This window comes from Chrysemys picta, chromosome 15 (genome assembly GCF_011386835.1).
Source record: "Chrysemys picta bellii isolate R12L10 chromosome 15, ASM1138683v2, whole genome shotgun sequence".
In the NCBI taxonomy this organism is placed as follows: domain Eukaryota; kingdom Metazoa; phylum Chordata; order Testudines; family Emydidae; genus Chrysemys; species Chrysemys picta.
The window spans coordinates 20,970,836-20,989,097 of NC_088805.1; the positions used below are offsets into that span (position 1 = coordinate 20,970,836).

Genomic DNA, 18,262 nt, shown 5'->3' on the forward strand with positions numbered 1-18,262 from the left:
AGGAAACAGTTTAAAAATGACCGCTGCTTGAAACTGCTCAGAGACATGGAACATTAGAAGCAGACCTGTGAGAGAGATGGAATTAGCAGAGAACAGGTGAGGTGGCCACAGATAAATGCAAATTACCACATGGCTATCAGTACCACATGTCACATCTGGACACAAACAAACTGCACACACTATGTACATACCTTCCAGTCACACTGCCAAATTATCTCGTTAACTGATAAAACTTTTAGTCTGTCTGCATCACGTGGTCCTAGGTAATTTCGTAAAATGGTCAAATTTTCCCACCCCGGATACCTGGCATTCAACTTGCCCTGACTCCTGTGGGAGCTGTGAGCAAGTAGCCGAGAGCCAAATTTGGGTCTAAAACTTTAAGACATTTGGTCAAATGACTGAGAAGGAATGATGGTCACTGTCCTTCTAAGTATGTTTGATAGGCAACTAGAATCCCAACTACAGCTTTTAGCTTGATAAGGTTTTCCCTTTGATCTTGGAGGATGTGTACTGCACCTGCTAAGAGGAGGAAGAAACAAATTTGCTGAGCACAAGACCTCCTGGAGACAAGGATGGTGCTCTGCAGGAGGCTGATAATTTTTAGAAGATGCTCTGGGTTTTCTTTAGATACGTTAGTCTCATCATTGCACTCATGCTGAATAAAGCAGCCGAACACGATAGTTTGTAAATCTGAACCAGCAATTCCAGTCCCTGGTATCCATATCACAGGTGCACTCTCTATATCTGCAAATTTTCCAGATCCTTGACTTTGCAGGCAGCAAGGATTATTATGGGTGATGGTCAATTCTTTTCGCACGCTTAACTCCCAACAGCTGCAGCAAACTCTGCTCCAGGAAATATGGGGCATGTAAGACTAGAAAGGGATTTACCCAGAATGTAAGAATTTGTTCAAATAGCACCGGCACACCATGATCTGTTTGCTGATTCCCGATTAGGTCAGACTGACCTATAACGTCTCAGGTGTTATCAGCCTTTGCAAAACAGGTTGAGGCCTCTTGGCAGACCAGTCTGACAGGAATATCAAACCCCAGCTGAAAGCTAACCCTAATGAATGTAAACATAAAAGAAACTCACCTTGGCAATAAGTCATATTTCTGCTGAGACTTGGTTCTTTGCTTGCTGCTTACACGCTGTGACTTGTCAATAATTTGAACATATTCCACCTTTGGTACATGGGCTTTCTTTAAGGTCTCATGTTTCTTGTATGGCTCTCCTTTCAGTTGGCCTTTGACTGGGAGTGCCATGGTTAAGCCACAGGACAAGTCTGTAAGACTAACGCGTGTGTGGGGCAATCTCAACAGACAGACGCCAAGTGCTCCTCAGAGGTGTGATCCATTTATGCAGTATGCAAAGCATCACTCCCATGGTCCAAGACTAATATCCGGTTCATCCTGATTGGTTCCCCAATGTGCGCTCTACCTCACAGGCATGAATTGCTCATGCACTAATTATGTTGCATCATCACATTAACATGGAAGTGTCACATAGTCACACCACAAAGCGATGTGTCCTATGTGTGTGAACAGATTTTTATAAAAATGAGTTTCAATCTATTTTCAGTAGTTTGACCAAAAATGTCTAAGTTTTAGCCATTTTCCCAATAAAAGACCATTTTCCCTTGGATGTTCCATCAGAGAGACTGATCTGACAGTGGGGAAGGGACGTATGCGGTCACAAATAGATTCTATTACTGGTGTCAAAATGCCACAAACATAATGTTAGCACACGGCATGCTGGGCTGCCCACCTACTGCCAGGGAAGGGGCCCGCAATACAGGAAATTGTGTACAGGGATGGAGACGGACCAGACTGTAAAACCTTCTTATGACATATACAGTGCAGATCTGAAGACTCCTGCAATGAGCAGGAGGTGGCATTACCTTCTCCCCGCACCTCTGCACTTACTGTGGCAAAGCGTGTTGATTGGGAGACTGTAGGTTCTGTTCGATCCGCCGGTAGTTGTGGATTTGCGTTGGGACCGGGATGGGGACAGAGTGCTCGTACTTGCTGCTGGAAAACTGGCCTTGCCGGCTGTCGAGTTCAAAGAGAAATAAAGACTCTTGTGAGGACACCGCGTTTGATGACGTAATCTGATTTATCAACGTGCTTAAGCGACTCTCTGCAGGGCAACATCCACCTCACTCCTCCCCTCAGGTTGTGAGTTTGTAGACGGGAGTTCAAAGCCATTAAAGGAAGGGCCACCTCAACCTCCAAAAACCACTCACCTCTCCTTCCTCAGGGCGATTCTCGCCCACAGACTGTGTTAGACACACAATGCACCACACCCGCCAGGAAAATTAGATCTCAGCTATTTCAAGCTGCAACCAGCCTACTTTCCAGCAGCCTCAGACCCACGGCCAAGGAGCACATCACTGAACAAAGGCTAAACGGCCGTTGCTCACAAAGGACACTGGCGAAGAGTCATTTGTTGCCCAAAGCTACTTGTGATTCATGCAGCGTCATCGCCGAAGAGACAGCATCTCCACGAGTCTCAGCATTCCAAGGCAGGCACACAACCCTTGGACTATGAGCGTGTCTGCAAGCGAACTAAGTGTGGGGAGGGCGACCTACTGGAGAGGAAATTATACAGGGCCTCTTTGCTATACACTGTGGGCAGAATTCCCATTGAGATCAAGAGGAGTTGAGTGTTTTAGACTCACCCTGCAAACTACAGACTGCTTTCCGGTTAAGTCCGAACAGCCTACTCGGCTCAGGCTCCAATACCTATCCCCTTCAGCTGGCAGTTTTCTCCATTACTCTTTGCCTGCATACTATACTGCACAAAACTATGAAAACGCACCACTGTGTGATTCAACTAAGTAGCTTCCTAAAACCCTTAGGTCTTCAGGGAATTCCAGGATTGATCGCCATGGCAGAGTCACTCACAGCAGCCAACCCCAAATAGGTAGCTGTTGCACAGTTATAGGAAGATCTTATCAGCGATGGAGGTTTCTGTAGTCTTCTCTTCGTCAGTCTGGGACACAGAAATCATTGCGCTTAGGGAATCTGGGTCCCCCTCTTAGAGGCTAAACGGCCAACAGGTCTACTGGTACATAACCCAGAGCAGAAATGCTTCACACATGCAGAAGAAGAAACATAAACAAAGAAGTAAAGAGACAGACTAGAGCTGCTGTCTTATAGAGCTGCCAAAAGAAAAGACCAAAAGCGCTTTTTGCAAAGGCCAGCTATACTCTGCAGTTGCTGGTGACAATGTTTGGCGATGCCTATATGCTGTAGCTGACTGGTAGATTTCCAGGACATGGTCCATAGCCCATGAAAAAGTCACTCACCACTGGGGCAGCACCAGTGGGCTGAAAAAGACCCTCTCGCACAACAGGAAGACATAGAAATGACCAGCTTTTCCTCTTCTCCTCCTTAACATCTACAGTTTGCTAATTCTATGCAGTTCTAGCTTCTGTTCTGTGTGTTCATATTTTCTCCAAAATCCCAAGGATGTCAGCGCAAATGCTCCAGAAACAGAGCAACTACAGAATCAAGACATAATCACTTCAGAGCCTGGTTTTCAGAGATGCTGAGCCCTCACGCTTCCCAAGTCTATGGGAACTACTGCTTCGCATCTCGGAATAATCAGGCTAGGAATGTCCCATAAGCTCAGCCCCATAAGAACAAGCTAGTGCGTGTGCATGCAAAAAGAGTGGGGAAAAACCAGGAATGATGACATAGATTTAAGGTCCAGGCTATCAAGGAGTTTGTCAGCAGAACAGTGAGACCTTAGTAAGGGGAATTTACTGGGCATATCATATGGATATATGGGTACAATAAGATATAAATTGAACAGTGATTTGGCTGAGATATCTGGGAGCTAACAGAGCAGTGTGTGGGGACAACACCTGAAGTTTTAAGGGATAAAGGAGGGACTCTTCACCTTGCACGTTGCCTGACTGAACTAACCCAGGCCTGCATCTTTCAAAGAAGAGAAGTTACTGAGTAAAAGAGTGGCCTCATATAAGAGCTACTGTACATCAAGTCCCACTGCCAGCCAACTTTCCATACTGCATGTATTCTGTAAACGAGGAGATCAAATTTAGATGACCTGTAGGGAACTTACCAATTGGTCCAGACAACAAATAGCTGGTAACTAAACCTGAGCCTAGTACGCATTAGACATTGGAAATATCTGGAGGTCTTTCAACCCACAGCGGTCCAGAAATTCTCAGAGCCCAACAGATCAAGAAGGAAAGAGAGTTCAGCTAATCAGTTGTAACTAAAAGTGCTCAGAAAGTGGCATTATACCCATCACTTTGAGACATATCCAAAGACGTATATAGACACAATTTTAGGATACATCTTCAATGGGAAAGTGATTGAAAAAAAGCCTAGCAGTTAATATGGGTTAACCCTGGTCAGGTGACATTCTGGTTAACGTTCAGGAGCGTAGTTCCAGAAAGCACACGGACATCTGGAGGCAAACACTCCACTACCAGCCAATCTCAAACAGCCTTTGCTATCTGTCCCATTTGGGCTGCGTCCAGCACCGCAGGGAGGGGCAGGAGAGGGAGGTGAAATGCTGATTGCAAGACAAGAGGCACAGACAAAGGGAGCGCTCCAGCCTGCTAAGAAGCGGTGCCAAAGGGAGAGTGAAAAGCCGGTGTTGCTTCCTGCTGCCAATGACACGCAGCGAAGCGCTGAAGACCTGCGCGACAGCATGCAGTCAAAGGGCAGCAGAGCCCATGCTCGAGTATGGTGAAGACACCTTGCAGGGACCAGCTCAGAAGCACCCTCAAGGGGTGGCTGAGGCCCCCACATACTCCATTTTATTGGGCTGGAGTCCTACATTACAGTGGTCTCTTCCCCTTCCTGGGAGGGTAGAAGGCTTCTCTTTGGAGTCTCTGTAGAAGCAGGGTTTGGGATCCGTTCCACACAGGCTATTGGGAATGAATGTGTGGGAGTGGGGTAGTGACATGTTAGACCCTCATGTAACTAGAAGTGATTTTCCACCTTCCACGCCGATGGGACTCGGGCATCCTGATTTGGTGGAGAGAGGGGCAGGGCGAAAAGTGAGCCAGCATTTGCAATGACCTTCCGTGCGTTTCCACCCACCGCTCTTTAGAGCGAGCCCGAATCCTCTAATGAACACTGATCCCATGGCTGCACACGAATCCGTTAAAGAACAAGCTGTTAAAAAGCTTAGCAAGTGACGGCATGAGAAGCCTCATGCAGTTAAATTCTGAGCCATGGTACGTGCCTGCCAATTAGTCCGATCATGTCAGCAAGGCTTTGAGCTGTATTTCTTCCCTATGGTTATACGGGTTTAAGCAATGGCACGTAATTGTGGGCTCTCTCTGGGTGAGGAGCATTTTCACAACACAAGGCTGGGACTTCTTTAGCGTTTTAAGTTTTTTCAGGGTGAATTTCCCCACTCGTAAGAGGTGCCCAGTCGACAGGCTCAGACACGCAAGGCATCCCTGTACTCAGAGAGTGGAGGCAGTGCGAGATTCCTTATGCCAACGGACCACCTTGAAGGGTGGATAACCCACCCTACGAAAACCATGGTGATATTGGAAAAGTCCCAGCCAAAGCAGTGCTTTTGGGTTCCGGTGACGGTCGCCACTTTGGCTGGCATGCTGGGGATTGAACTAGGGCTCTGCAGTGCTAACAGTGTGAACAGCTACAGCTTGAGCTAAAGAGCCAGGTTCTCTAGTTGTACCACTCGTAGTCTCTGTGGGCTGGGCACAGCGGGGGAGTCTCACCAGTGGGTTACACGTGCACTCAGTCTCATGCCTTTGTAGTAGTAGTAGAGCTCTGGATGGGGGCTGAGGGCGCTCCTTGGTCTCCAGGGCACAGGGAGTTCACTCCAGCTCAGATTCCTTCTCCCCTTGCCCTTCTCGGGAGGAGGGAATGCCGTTGAGGAGTTCAGGCTCCACACCCAGGACTGGGCTGAACCCGAAGCTGCATAGTTTTTTTTTAAATTGTTGTTGTAACTGCTGCCCTTGAACTCAAGGCCAAGCCTCACCGGGAGGTTCTGACCCCACCCCCAAATTAACATGGGTGGAAAGAGGTCTCGATTTCAGCAGGAGTTAGATCAAGGCCTAACACTTGTTTTTGGGGTGAACGATCTCACCAGCTTCCCTCTTACCCCGCCGGGCTGGGAGAAGTGCTGTACGGGGGCGAAGGGGATGGCGTCCTTGCCTGGCTCTCCACACCTGCCGAAGTCACCAGGGAGCTCCTGGAAAGGAAGAGAGAGGAGACGTTCTGTTAGAGCTTAAGGGTACGTCTATACTTACCTCCGGGTCCGGCGGTAAGCAATCGATCCTCTGGGATCGATTTATCGCGTCTCGTCTAGACGTGATAAATCGATCCCGGATCAATCCCGGAAGTGCTCGCCGTCGACGCCGGTACTCCTGCTCTGCGAGAGGAGTACGCGGAGTTGACGGGGGAGCCTGCCTGCCGCGTGTGGACCCGCGGTAAGTTCGAACTAAGATAGTTCGACTTCAGCTACGTGAATAGCTGAATAACGTAGCTGAAGTTGCGTATCTTAGTTCGAAGGGGTGGTCCACACTAACCCCCCACTAAGACGCAACAGCACTTCCCTGCTCCTTACCGCTCCCCGCAGCTTTTCCACCCAAGGCTTCGTGTTGTTTTCACATGTGACTGAATGTAAGGTAACTGTGTCTCTGCACAGCCTGTGGGAAGCAATCCATTCCCCTCGCCACTGTTCTGCCCTTGCCGGGGGCCTTAATGGGGGGTGGACATGTCATTTCTGCCCAGTTTAAAAGAGCCCTAGCGTAAATGAGAATTGGGTCCTCAGAGTCTTTTTTTTTTTTTTTTTAAAGAGTAATTGGAGGCTGGTTTTAACCACTCTTCCTTCTCCCTCAGCTCTGTCCCAAGAAACCCAATGAAATTGCAACCCCATTATCAGGAAGGCTGTGAATTTGGTTGAGCGTAGACTGAGGTTAGATTAAATCAATAACAGAAAGATAGTAACAGCAGCATCTGCTGCAAACCCACTGCATTATTCATCAGTCTAGTAATAGATTGTCAGCCGTTATCCCTTATGCAGCCCCTTGCATACACGGATCTCAAAATGCTTTGCAAAGGTGTATGGATACCAACCCTCCCCCATTTTACAGCTGGTATAACCAAGCCATTGGGAGGTTAAGGGACTTGCTCAAGATCACCCAGGAAGCCACTGGCAAAGTCTAGAAGACAACACAGGTCTCCTGACTCCCAGGCCTGCAGAGTGGATAGGACACAACACCACCTTCTCAAGACAAAGTTGAGGGACTGTGGACAAGTTTTCTTCGGATAAAGACTTTTCCCTCCCTCCCCAGTGTCTCTAGAAAAAAAATGCTCCCTGGCAGTGGGGTACAGAAGGGAAGGGTCTGGGTTCTTCCTATTACTGACCTCATCATGGATTCTAGTGCTACAGCTAGTCTGCAGCAAGGCTTTGCACATGGGCAGGAGAAAAGGGTTTGGGAACTTTGTCTGGCGGATGGAAAAGCGGCTTGCCAGCAAGCTGGGCTGGGTTCCAACCCAAACCTCTTCCAGTGAATGCTGGCATACTGCTGGGAATGGAATCAGAGAGCACTGCAGTTCCCCGGTCTCCCTGTTCTCTCTCTACGAGTCACTAAAATTCCCCATCCCAAAGGCCAAGAAAATTGTAAGGATCTCTCTATGCTAAAAATACAGCCCATGTCTGGGAACCCCATTACAACACAGCTCCAGGCTGCTGTATAGGCAGGCCCTTCACATTGTTCCTTAAGGAGACTCTATGGTGCAAACAGGAAGCAAGTTGCAACGAGGGACGTGATCGTTCCCCTTTATTCGACATTGGTGAGGCCTCATCTGGAATACTGTGTCCAGTTTTGGGCCCCACACTACAAGAAGGATGTGGAAAAATTGGAAAGAGTCCAGCGGAGGGCAACAAAAATGATTAGGGGTCTGGAGCACATGACTTATGAGGAGAGGCTGAGGGAACTGGGATTGTTTAGTCTCCAGAAGAGAAGAATGAGGGGGGATTTGATAGCAGCCTTCAACTACCTGAAGGGGGGTTCCAAAGAGGATGGAGCTCGGCTGTTCTCAGTGGTGGAGGATGACAGAACAAGGAGCAATGGTCTCAAGTTGCAGTGGGGGAGGTCCAGGTTGGATATCAGGAAAAACTATTTCACTAGGAGGGTGGTGAAACACTGGAATGCGTTACCTAGGGAGGTGGTGGAGTCTCCTTCCTTGGAGGTTTTTAAGGCCCGGCTTGACAAAGCCCTGGCTGGGATGATTTAGCTGGGAATTGGTCCTGCTTTGAGCAGGGGGTTGGACTAGATGACCTCTTGAGGTCCCTTCCAACTCTGATATTCTATGATTCTATGATTCTATGAGGTCACTGATGGAGTCATCTTTGAAGCAAAGCTAGGGCGTCAAATAGAGTTAAGTGAGCAAAATCCCTTCTCCATCCCCCCCCCACGCCCAGCAGAGTCTGTACCAGACGCTGACCATTCTAATTCTTAACAGGCTAATGCTCTTACTCGCTGTACATCAGGCTGTCCTGGACGGGTTTCCCTCCTGCTGCCTCAGCAGTTATATCACCTGTGTGTCAAGAAAGTGAAGAAATGGATTAGGTCTTGGTCACGTCCTTAAAAGCTTTTATATGTTCAGAGTGACTGATTTTAATCTCCTGCTTCTCCAAGACCAAGAGGAACTTGGATACCAAGCAGCTTTTAAGATCCCCGTTTCACTGAACCGGTGCAGTCAGCAGCTGGTTTCATTCTGATCCCCACAGCCTCAGGCTTTGACGGGTTTGGTTTGAAAGGAGGTATTTTTGGAAAGGGGCAGAGACTCGACATAGACACGCATCCCTTGGTGCAAGCCGTTAGCTGCTTTACAAACGCAGTGGCATGCTTTGCACGTAGGGCTCAAACACATCTATGCCCCAAGTGGCAAAATTCCAGTCTGACCATGTGAGGTGGCAGCTGGATACACAGAAGAGCTCGCCCCTGCCAAACCCTCAAAATGCTGGAAACGTGAACAGTGTCAGACATTACGACCCGGCTCCCACTGCTGTTATTGGGATGAGTAAAAGCAACACTGAGTTCTTCTCTCACAGTCTAATTACATGCACCGACACACACTGCAGAGCCCAATCTCCCTTCCAAGCCTACAGGAAAGTCCAACTGTTTGCAAGAGTGATGAGTAAGGGAGAGCCTCATTCCCAATTCAGCAAAGGACCATAAGCACATGCTTAACTGTAAGAATGTTCTTCAGTGCTCTGCTGAACAGGCATTGACTTAAGCACGTGCTTAGGTGCGTTGCTGAATGGGGGTCCTATTCTTTATGTACGTGTGTTTATATGAACACACTTACTGTTACGTGCATGAACTTTGTTAGCAGTGCACACACACACACACACACACACACACACACACACACACACACAGAATAAGAGACGTTTTATGACAGAATTTTTAAAAAGGCCAACTTTCTGAGTAAACAAAAAAATAATTTGTTGCTGGGACTTTTTGAACTATAAAATCCAGCCTCCGGGTACAATCCTGTGCTGCAATATGAAATTGATGGCCTGAGATTGGATGGAACGAGAACAATTTCTGGGCAAGCACAACATTCACCTGTGAGCCTACATTGCTTCTCCCCCACTTGGGTTTTCAGCTCTCATGCTCAATTCAGGTCCAAGTCCTGAAAGATTCCTTATTCTCAAACCCTTTCTTTGAAGCTATTTAGTTACAGAATGTACTACAAAGCAATCAGCATGCCAGATGTTTCCTCAGTCTGGGGAACCAAAACATTCCCACTTTACAGTCAAAATGTACAGCTCTATCAGTGTTGTGGCTTTCCAGAAGCGGTCCTCAGTGTACAAACAGCCTCACTTCTGCGCTGTCTCTAAACACACTACAAACAGCATGGCTTACTTGAGAACTGTGCTGGGACCATAACAAAGTCATCAGTGTCACAGGAGGAATTCTTGCTGCTGCTTTCAGCGGAGTCCTTAGACCCATGCAGAAAACCAGGGGAATCCTGGGCAGGAGATACCAGAGCCTTCTCCCGCAGCTGCTGCATCTCTCCTAAGGACTGCTTAAAGCAAAGAAAACAAACAGGGGCTTTAATACAGCTAGTTCATCATTCTGCTAGATTCTCTAAATTAAATTGTGCGAAGCCAGAGCCAAAATTCTGCTGATAAATGGGGGCTACCAACTCGCCACAAACAGATGCTTCCTTTCCTGGGTGCGAAAGAACCGTATCTTTCAAAGCTAAACCCAAGTCAGAAGAGTGCCTCTTTTGATCATCAAAACATGGCACTGGTCCATCAAATGCACCCCAGATAAGAATAGTTTCTCTGAGGTGTTTGAGCATTGGCCTGCTAAACCCAGGGTTCTGAGTTCAATCCTTGAGGGGGCCACTTGGGGATCTGGGGCAAAACCAGTACTTGGTCCTGCTAGTGAAGGCAGGGGGCTGGACTCGATGACCTTTCAAGGTCCCTTCCAGTTCTAGGAGATAGGATAGGTAGGCACCACTCTTTGCTTAGACTTTCCTGATGGATAAACCACCAACACCCCACAGAAGGAATACAAGGAGAACTAGGAAGAGATGCGGGGGGAGGGGGTTAGTTTTGTTGCTGGTACGTGGCTGCTCACTCCACAGCAGTAGCTGGATTTGGCGAATGTTTATAGAATGTAGGGTCATCTGCGAGGCACTGATCTGTGCAAATATATTTCACTGGGACTGGGATGCAATGAGTGGGGGGTGAAGCCTGGGGAGCAGGGCTTGTGCGAATAAAGAGCAGCTCACAGTGGTCAGTCAATACCAAATGGTCCTTTCAGTGGCAGGACAGGCTCCAGGGAGAGCTGCATCATACCTTCCCCTCAGCCAGAAGGGACGAGTGCCATGACATCGACACTTTAAGGATGGGAACGGGGAAACGTGAGTGGTTCAGAAGGATCCCTTCTGCCATCCCTTAGGGAGGAAGTATATCGACCACGTCTGGGTCCCTAGACCAAGGCCAGTATACGAAACCTCTCGCTAGCACAATGGCTTGACAGGGAGTTTGTACCACTCATGTGCTGCTCAAGCCAGAGAGCAGGCTAGGAGAGACTGCCACAATGTTCTCTAGCCAAGTGTGACATGAGTTCTAGAGTTCTCATGACCTAGGCCAGCCCCTCCTCTCCAGAGAAGAGGGGTGACAATTGCAGGAGGGAGAGAAATGAATAAGACTCTTGCCCCCAGTGACCCAACTCGGTGAGGTCCAAAGGATATGGAGAGCAAAGGGCCCCTCTTCAAGATCACCCTGCACATCAGAGCTCCTGGGTTAGCTTAGGGCAGGGGTTCCCAACATTTCCCATACCAGGAATGTGCTCCCCAGCCCACCCCCATCATAATCTCATAACATCTGCTCACAACACCATTTGAGGCGTGTAATCTGCACGTTCAGAGCCCCTGGTCCAGGGAGGTTAGGAAGAACAAAATACCTAATAGAAAAGCAATCTTGCAAAGAAGGAACAAGAAGAGTCATAACCATTTCCCTCTTCTCCCACCCCACCAATATTCCTCTGCACAAAGAAGTTCAAAAGGCAACTTTCACCGACAGTCTCTGATATCCACTCGGGGAGCTGGGGGAATGTCACTTTGCTGGCAGGTTAATATTCAGCCCTTCAGAGGAAAGTTTTAGCGGTTAAGTAACCGGGGGGGCAGGGGAGGAGAGACACAGACGTCAGTTCAGATCCACTCTCCTGAACCCACCCGACTGTGGCAGGTTTGGGTCTGAGCAGACGGCTTTGGTGAACGTGCGTCTGGGCAGGTTCACCTTGCAAAAGAAGGTGGATTGTGCTGTCAAACTTGGCTCGAGGGCAGAGAGCTGGCAGCCAGCGCTAGATGCTGAATTAATGACTTGTTCTGGTTCTTAGGAGTCTTACAGCTCTACTGACACCAGCTGGTGTCATTAATGCAAGCCTCGCTCACTCTAGGCTCTTTGCATAATAGATAAAGACAAACTGAAGCACTCCTCGTGGAGAGAGAAAGTCACTTAGGACCCCAACCCAGGTCATACTGCATAGGAGCTTGCAACAGGCACAGACTGAATTACTAAGGTGTTACAATCTTCAGCAACTTCAGGCAGTGAAAGCAAAGGACCTATTTCATATGATCCAATGAGAAGGCGAAGCAGAAAGGGATAAGACAGTCAAGGCACTGCCAGGAATGTGAACAAAACCCCCGTACATCTGCGGGTTGTACTTACGGGAGGTGAGGCCAGGTGGGAAGTGGAAGAGCTGCTGGAGGAACTACCAGAGCCTGAGCTTGGATAAGAAGGCATTGGCACAGAAGCCGCTGAGAACAGAAAGAAATTGTTAAAACGTTCTGACCAGCCAACAATGCAATGATTGAAAAGGCTTTTCTAGTCTTCTTTCCCATCAGGTTTGTCTCGTATACCAGATGGTGCCATTTAACGGAGGAAAACCAACATTTGGTCCAGTTTAAATGAGAAAAACTTGCCTCCCCCACACGACCATTTGACAGGTTATCTTTATTAGGGTACCCTTGCAGTACCATCTTAGCTCCGAATGTCCTTACTGGTCAGCTCTAAGTCAGACTGTTCCCAGTAACCTGGGAGATGTTTTGGTATTTTAATGGTTTACCTGGAGCCAGAAGATAGTAATTTCACTTCTCTTCTCTCCCACCTGCACTGTCAGAAAATTACAGTCTTGCCTTAGTTTTATTAATCCACAGGACTGGGCATACTGACTTCATGTACACCGTGTAGGGCAGGGGTAGTCAATAGGCAGACCGGGGCTCAAATCCAGACCGCCAGACACTTTTGAACAGACCCCAAAATCATTTTATTTACTTATTATCATCATTATTGTTATGCTTTTTTAAAATTATTTTCTCCAGAGTCTGGACCTTGACTATACCTTCAGTAAGAAATTTGGACCTTGATAAAAAATAATTGACTACCCCGATGGGATAATTATGGAGAAGAAAGCTTTCTTCACCAAGTAAAACTGCTTCATGGCTAACGATGTTAAAATATTACAGTAAAGGACTTATGTTTATTCTAACAGCCAGGTAACCTTCATTTCTTTAACCCTTAGGACAATGTTCAGTGATTGTGTGTGTGCATGGGTGGTAGGGGAAGAGATGGTCTACTGGCAAGAAGAGCTGGGTTGGGATCCTTTGGGCTGTTGACAGGGCAGAAATTAAAATGGTTCCCATCATACAGGTCTCCTTTTACTCTGGCCTGCCTGTAACTCCCCCGCCCCAGCTTATACCAGTAAGAAGTGTCTCCATGATCGAGGTTGGGAGTGAGGATCAAAGTGAGGGAGCAAGAGCTGAAGGAGGTGTCCCAAGAGAAGGTAGGAGGGCTTCCTCAGTAGCCAGAGATAAAGGGAGGATACTACAAAGAAAGCAGAATCATTGACAGGGGGCAAAGGAGAGGAGAGAGATGGGCCTCCTGTCCCTTGTATTGGAACCCCAAGGATGTTGTCTATTCATCCTCAGGGTTCTAAGCGTTAAGCCCATACACCAGGACATCTCTGTGGGAGGAAAGCTTCCTTTTCTGCAACTCCCATGTCTATTCCGAGGGTGGGTTTGACTGCACCCCCAGTAGGCCGTGTTGTTATAACACGCTGCCCTGCCGCTGTTGCGAAAGAAAAGTATCCCCAAAATGGGAATTCTGGAAGGAAGGTCAGAGGTTTGGGGTGCTCAGTTAAATATCAAATACCCAGAATGCATTTCCACCTCCCAGATCTTATAGCATGGCTGGCTCTCACGCCCTATGTTTGAGGAACAAACCAAAAAGTCTGGGTGAACTCACATGTAGGTGGAGAGCCCAATCCCATGCAGCACTTCCTTTGAAATCACTGGGATTCCTACATGTAGACAGCTTGCAGGTCAGTCCCAACCGCCTTCTCAAAATCTTGGAAAACAAGAAGCCTGAAAGAATCTCCCCAGATTTAGCCTGCAAACTGTGACAGGAAGTACAAAAACGGCAGCTGCCAAATCTGCACGAAGAAACTGGGAACCCTCCTCACCTCTTAGCAGAGGCCTCAAAGATGATTACTGTAGTGAGGTCTCCCACTACCAAGATTTCATTGTTTTTACAAAATATACTGCACCATGAACTGTACACTGACTGCCGTATCTGCTTTACTGTTTATTTTTCCCTTGGATGATCATTTTAACTATTTGGGAACTTGGCTGAATTTGGGGCTTTTCCTTCTATTTTTGTCTATTTTCACTGGACAGGTGTTCCATAAATCTAAGGGCAGGAAGAAAGACTTTTCCACCATGTAGCTGAATTCAGACTAAATTACAGCTGCTAAAGTAAATGAACAAAATGCATTTTTGGATGCAACCTCCTTGATTGTTATTTTATTATTTCATGCCGGGCCCCACATTGACTTCATTGCAAGATCGGAAGGCTAACTCACAAGATCTGGTCATTTACAACAGGGGCTTTCAGTCTCTGTGAATTAGTCAGGTTCCACTGTAATTATATATGTTTGATTCCGCCTTTACCCACAATCGGGTAATGACAGCAATACACAACTGCTTGAAAGAAATGCACTTAGTTTTCTGCCCTCAAGGCATTCACTCTTAGTTTGAAATTTAAAAGGAATAAACTTTTTGGAACATGATGTTTTCACCTGGAATGTGGGCAGAAAGATAGTAACACGAATTATGTTCCCCACCCCAAATCCTAAAATTGCCAGGCATCATGGTAACAAAGGAATTAGCTCTCGTAATTATCTTCTCCAGCTTGTCCCAACAATGGAGTTATGGATGGTAGCAGCATCAATATTCTCACGCCAACCAATTCCAAAATGGAGCACGGCCCAAAGGGGCAGTTTTGCTCCGAGAAGCAAGTAGGCGCAGCCCTGCATGGTTCTTAGTGCAGGACTGAGGCCTATGCAAAAGCAGTTGCAACCACTAGGGTGCCATGATTTCCAGCAGAAACTTTATTTTGCCAGGGGCTTTATAAATTGTCTTGAAAGGTCATTTGGGGCTGAAAAGTGGTGTAAAAAGTCTCCATCTGGCATCCACTTGTCATATAAGCCAGCTGGATAGAATTTTGTAAACAGCTGTAGCTCTCTTGTTTTGTTATTGTTGTTTTTTAACTGCTGAAGCGTCAGCATCAATTCCTGATGAGGCAATATTTTGGAGGTTGCAAGGTACAGAAGCAAAATATGAAGTAAGTAAAAATTCCCCTTTAAACCTCTGAGTTTCAGAAAATACCATATTTGAAATGTAGCTATTGTAACATATGCAGGTAGTTAGATTTACAGATGATTTTGCTGTTCTTTGCTTTATGAGTGTGCACAGTAAGATCGGAAAGTTGGTATCAGAGCCATAGGTCAAGCGTACTAATCTGAACATATTGTTCCAGACACTGAACCAGCTCACCAGTATAATGTATCACATTAATGCATAATATTTGCTCATGCTACCTGGCATCTCTCTTGCAAGCCAGGTTCAAAGAGACATCAAGTTATACATTAGTCATAAACGGGGAAAATGAGATGACATTATAGACTCACAAACTTTAAGGTCATAAGGGACCATCATGACCATCTAGTTTGACCTCTATCACATTGCAGGCCACAGAACCTCACCCACCCAACCCCTGATTAGACCCCTAGCCTCTGACCGAGTTACTGAAGTCCTGAAATCATGGTTTAAAGACTTCAAATTACAGAGAATTCACCATTTACATTAGTTTAAATCTGCAAGTGACCCATGTCCCATGCTGCAGAGGAAGGCGAAAAACCGCCAGGGTCTCTGCTAATCTGACCTGGGGGAAAATTCCTTCCCAACCCCAAATATGGTGATCAGTATACATCTCACTTAACGCAATTGTATTTACTGGTCACAATAGCCTTAATTATGCTTCCTCGTGCTTGGTTACGATAATGCACTGTAACCAATATCACACGCCTATCCAAGGCCCTACAGCATCTATCTACAGACAAATGACATTCTTACTAGAAGGGTGTATTTTAGGATTTTATTAATATTTTTACACTTATAAGATACATCTCTCATCGCAGAGTTAAATAAATAACAAAGACACACAACACAAGTTAATGAAACCCCAAAGCCACCACTCAGGCTAAAGCCAGTAGCAAGTAGATAGCTCTTGCAGCATGCCCTGAAGGCCAACAGGCTTGGGGCCCTTGTCTCACTATGGAGGAGGATGGATGTGGGAGGGAAATATACCTCAGAACTGTAGAGGATAGGCCATTAGATGGTTTCAGGAGGCCTGGGTTGCATTCCCAGCTCTGCTGCAGTCTGCCATGTGGCCCTGGGCAAATCACCTCGCCTACACAGGCCTGTTTCCTCTCCCACCCTTTGTCTGTCTTAGCTGCGTAAACTGTGAGCCCTTTAGGGCAGTGACTGTCTAAGTGTATGTCTCTAAGCGCTGCGCCTCTCACAATAGGGCCTTGATCTCAGTTGATGCCTCTGCCTCAGGGGTGGCCAACCTGTGGCTCCGGAGCCACATGCGGCTCTTCAGAAGTTAATATGCGGCTCCTTGTCTAGGCACCGACTCCGGGGCTGGAGCTACAGGCACCAACTTTCCAATGTGCCAGGGGGGTGATCACTGCTCAACCCCTGGCTCTGCCACAGGCCCTGCCCCCACTCCACCCCTTCCCGCCCCCTCCTCTGCGCCTGCTGTGCCTTCGCTCCTCCCCCCCGCCGAGCCTCCTGCACGCCACGAAACAGCTGATCGGGAAGTGTGGGAAGGGAGGGGGAGATGCTGATCGGCGGGGCTGCTGGTGGGTGGGAAGTGCTGAGAGCGGGGTGGGGGAGCTAATGGGGGGCTGCTGACATATTACTGTGGCTCTTTGGCAATGTACATTGGTAAATTCCGGCTCCTTCTCAGGCTCAGGTTGGCCACCCCTGCTCTACCTGATACCCCAATACAAATATTTAATAACAATAATTGTTACTTGGAAACAAACTGGAAGCCAGAGCAGGTTATGGGCTACAGATGTTCTAAATTCTTCGACAGAAATGCCAGAGACCCAATGCCAGGGGGCTTCATCCCTGAGCAAGTCAAAGTGTAACTGTGCTAGGCACGGACCTCGCGTTAAACTGCATGGATCACAAGGGAGACCCCTGTCAGATGATGTCCTGCATGCTTCAGACGAGACTTCAAATGACAGCAATATTATACCCCGTGCCCCTGGCCTACCACTCGCAAGTTGGCTCTTCCTGCCTTATCTCCCCTATGCAGGTATCAAAAGGACCCAAATTCCCACAGCTAACTCCCCTCATCTCAGCTCTTAGCAGTCCAAGTCACACTCCCCATGAACTCTCTCAATCTTCTGAAGGCCTCCATCCATTGGGTGCATCCACTACAGCCAACTGTCAGAATACAGACCTCCAGGGCAGGCCCGAAGAGCCATCTACCCAAACAACAGGCCTCCCCACAAAAGACCACAGTCCAAGACCTCTGAGGATGACGACAGGAATTCCTTCCCTCTCCTTGTTTCAAGCAATATCAGTCTTTCCCTGTCCCAGGCTTTACACATATGTCTAGTGGCGGGGACCAGGTAGGCTGGTGGGCAGCTTCAGATAAGGAAGGTCCTTACCTGCCCGCAGAGGTGGCCGTTGTACAGGGCCAGCACCCCGCAGCAGTAGCCTAGGTGCAGTTGGAGGCGAAGGCCGAGCCAGGAGAACCCCCTCCTGCTTGCGTGGGGTTCTCTGCAGAACAGGGCTGGGACAATGCCTCCATGGCAACAATGCAGCTGGACACGAGAGCTGGGCCGGTGGGTGAGCAAGCCAGGGTTGCAAGAATTGTTGCCTGCCTGTGGGAAGGTCAGACTCTGAGGGCCTCATCCCCCAGTGTGATGGTGTGGCGAGAGATCGAGGCCGAGCTGGCTTGGGAGCTTCCCTAGGCAGGCAGAGTCCTTCCTTGTCTGCAGGGCGGTCAGGCTTTGAAGGGCTTGTCCCCGACAGTGGCGGCGTGGCTGGTGCTGGGGGCCAAGCTGGCTTGGGAGTTTCCTTAAGCAAGCAGAGTCCTTTCCCGCCTGTGGGGCAGCCCCGCTTTGCAGGGCTCACCCCACATGACGATGGTGCAGCTGGTGGAAGGGGCCGGGCTGGCTTGTAAGTGCCCCTAAACCAGAAGAATCTTTTCCTGCCCGTGGTACGGTCACCTAAGCACACAGTTAAGGTGGGGGAGTGTTTACAATGCGTATCGAGGATAAACCAGGACTCCTGCCTCGGAGCCATGTGTTACCAGAGCAAGACTGTCAAGAGAGACAAGCAACATCTCGTTTTTT

General features: G+C 48.1%; 1 protein-coding gene across 8 annotated transcripts in view; it reads right to left on the bottom strand.

The window, feature by feature from the left end:
* Positions 1 to 18,262, bottom strand: part of ULK1 (unc-51 like autophagy activating kinase 1) — a 112,764-nt gene that overhangs the window by 34,227 nt on the left and 60,275 nt on the right. For 5 of the 8 annotated variants that reach the window (XM_065568571.1, XM_065568568.1, XM_065568564.1 and 2 more), the window contains 5 exons: positions 12,220 to 12,308; positions 9,899 to 10,061; positions 8,501 to 8,561; positions 6,118 to 6,207; positions 1,926 to 2,051 (listed from right to left, as the gene is read on the bottom strand). In XM_065568571.1, coding sequence (XP_065424643.1) covers positions 1,926 to 2,051; positions 6,118 to 6,207; positions 8,501 to 8,561; positions 9,899 to 10,061; positions 12,220 to 12,308 — 529 coding nt within the window. The remainder of the gene's footprint in view (positions 1 to 1,925; positions 2,052 to 6,117; positions 6,208 to 8,500; positions 8,562 to 9,898; positions 10,062 to 12,219; positions 12,309 to 18,262) is intronic. The other 3 variants (XM_065568570.1, XM_065568569.1, XM_065568567.1) reach the window with 1 other exon arrangement.